Raw genomic sequence first — 2407 nt, forward strand, 5'->3', positions numbered from 1 at the left:
TCATTTATTTGTTCCTACAAATTCTCTCTGTATCTCTAAGTTCCTCTCTCCTTGTAACATGTCAATGGTACAAACTCCTGCAAGAATTGGTACTGATTCCCCACTTGCTAACTTCAATATACCATCTTCTGTGTTGTTTTTCAATGGGCTGTTTTCCTCTTCCATTTGAACGCACAGCGTTGCTACCTTCTGTTCACTCTTTGCAGGAACTGATCTCATCTGTTTACAATCTCTGGCTATATGTCCGGCTTTATGGCAAATAAAGCAACTCTTCGGTACTGTAACCTTGCTGCCTTGTCTACAGTCTCGCGCTAAATGACCTGCTTTATTACAAACAAAGCAAACCTTTCGCAATCCACTCTTCTCATCAGTCGTCCAACTTGAAGGATCACTACTGCTGGCGTTGTACTTTCTTTGTGGCATGAGGTTCTTCGACATTGATGATGGCATTCCCTTATGTGCTTCGATGTATTGCTCTGCAAGCCATTGACTTTGGTACTCTCTCTTTCAAGAACACTGCTAATTCAGCGGAGGAACCTTCTATAAACTGCTCTCTTACCATAAGATCACATAGGGATTCGTACGTCTTTTCTATTCCCGCCAATTTAGTCCAACGGTTAAAGTATCTCTTCAACCTTGGCCACGAATTGGAAGACTGACTCTCCTGGTTCCGGTCTGCTCCGTCGAAATTTAGATCTGAATCCCTCTTCAGTCAGTTGACACCTCCTTAGTATCGCTTTTTTGAGTGCATCATAATTACAAGCCTCTTCTAATGGCATGCTGGTATAAACCTCCAGTCCCATTCCGGTTAAAAGTGAACTGAGACTTATGGCCCAACTGTCTTTTTCCCAGTTTTGACTTTTGGCATATCTCTCAAATCTTTCCAGATAAGCGTCTTTGTTTGCATGCTCTTCGTCAAACTTTGGAATCTTAGGTCTTAACATTTTACTAGCGTCAGTACTGTCTACTCTATTGGACCTCAAATGCTCGATCTCTAGCTCTCTCTCCTTCATCTGCAATTCAAAGTTCATTTCCATTTGTCTTCTTTCTTCATCACGTCGTTTAACTCTCTCTTCTCTTGCTATACATTCTTCTTCCTTGTCTTTGATGAAAAGTACCGAATCTCCACCGAACAACCCAAGTCCCTCTCTAAGTCTAAACCATTCATCGTAATACATCTTGCTTGTGTGTTATGGATAATTGTAATACCCTTTATAGTAAATCCCGGACGAGCCCCCAATTTGTCTTTTGTGGGTCTACTATAAAATGTGACAATATATCAGGTATCCTCCAAGCAAAGTACTATTGTAATAACTGGTTCCTGGATCTTCTGTGGTAACTCGACTTGCTGCACTTATAATAGTTGCTGCTCTTACTAGAGATACTTCCCAACCTGGACTTGCTGCACTCCCAAGATTTGTCGTGTAACTTGGACATGCTGCGCTAATTGGACTTACCACACAAATTGGACTTGCTGCGCTTACTAGATTTGCTCCTCTTATTGGACTTGCTGCGCTACTTTGACTTGCTGCGCAACTTGGATTTGCTCCTCTTATTGGACTCGATGCGCAACCTGGACTTGCTGCGCCTACTGAATCTGATCTTCTTATTGGTCTCGCTGCGCAACCTGGACTTGCTGCGACAACTGGATCTGCTCTTCTTATAGGACACGCTGAACAACCTGGACTTGCTGCGCCTACTGGATCTGCTCTTCTTATAGGACTCGCTGCGCAACCTATACTTGTTGCGCTTATTGGATCTGTTCTTCTTATTGGACTAGCTACGCAATCTGAACTTGCTGCGACTTACTGGATCTGTTCTTATTGATCTTGTTGCGCAACCTGGACCTGCTGCGCAATCTGGACTTGTTGGACTTCCTTGATCTGCTGCTTCTCCTTAAGTACTGTGCAGCGTACACTTGCTGCGCCTGCTAGACTTATTGAAACTTTAAAATTTCGTAAGTGACAATACTGGAGGTTTCTTTCTGGACCTATATTTATTTCTTTTCCTTTTTTATGGCGGCAAATTGTGTTTGTTTTAACAATAAATTGGTTATTTTGTCCTGTTCTGTCCTGTCTTCTCCTCTCCTCCTTCTCCAGGTCCCCTCCCCTCCTCTATTCTATTCTATGCTATTAGCAATAACTGAGATAGGATGAAAGTGCATCAAAACTTTAACCTGAACTTCTAAGAAAAAAAGGGGGAATAATTCATGAAATATTGGTGTGAGATTTATGGCCCTTGTGCCATATGATGTGGATGATAATGAGGTATTGTTATTTTAAGTTTAAGTTTAAAACAAATCAATCAAATAATTACAGAGATAAAGAGAAAGTGCATCAAAACTTTACCCAAGGTGGGGACGCGGAATGACACCGACGCCGACGACGACGCCGGGTCAAGTAGGAGA

At 42.2% G+C, this 2407-nt stretch overlaps 1 protein-coding gene across 1 annotated transcript; it reads right to left on the reverse strand.

Moving 5' to 3' along the window:
- LOC128552971 (uncharacterized) lies at positions 1–450 on the reverse strand. Its single transcript, XM_053534065.1, has one exon. It carries the CDS (start codon positions 448–450, stop codon positions 1–3), a length of 450 nt encoding a protein of 149 aa, XP_053390040.1.
- Positions 451–2407: the final 1957 nt, after the last annotated feature.

Source organism: Mercenaria mercenaria, unplaced genomic scaffold (genome assembly GCF_021730395.1).
Source record: "Mercenaria mercenaria strain notata unplaced genomic scaffold, MADL_Memer_1 contig_3335, whole genome shotgun sequence".
NCBI classification, from domain to species: Eukaryota; Metazoa; Mollusca; class Bivalvia; order Venerida; family Veneridae; genus Mercenaria; species Mercenaria mercenaria.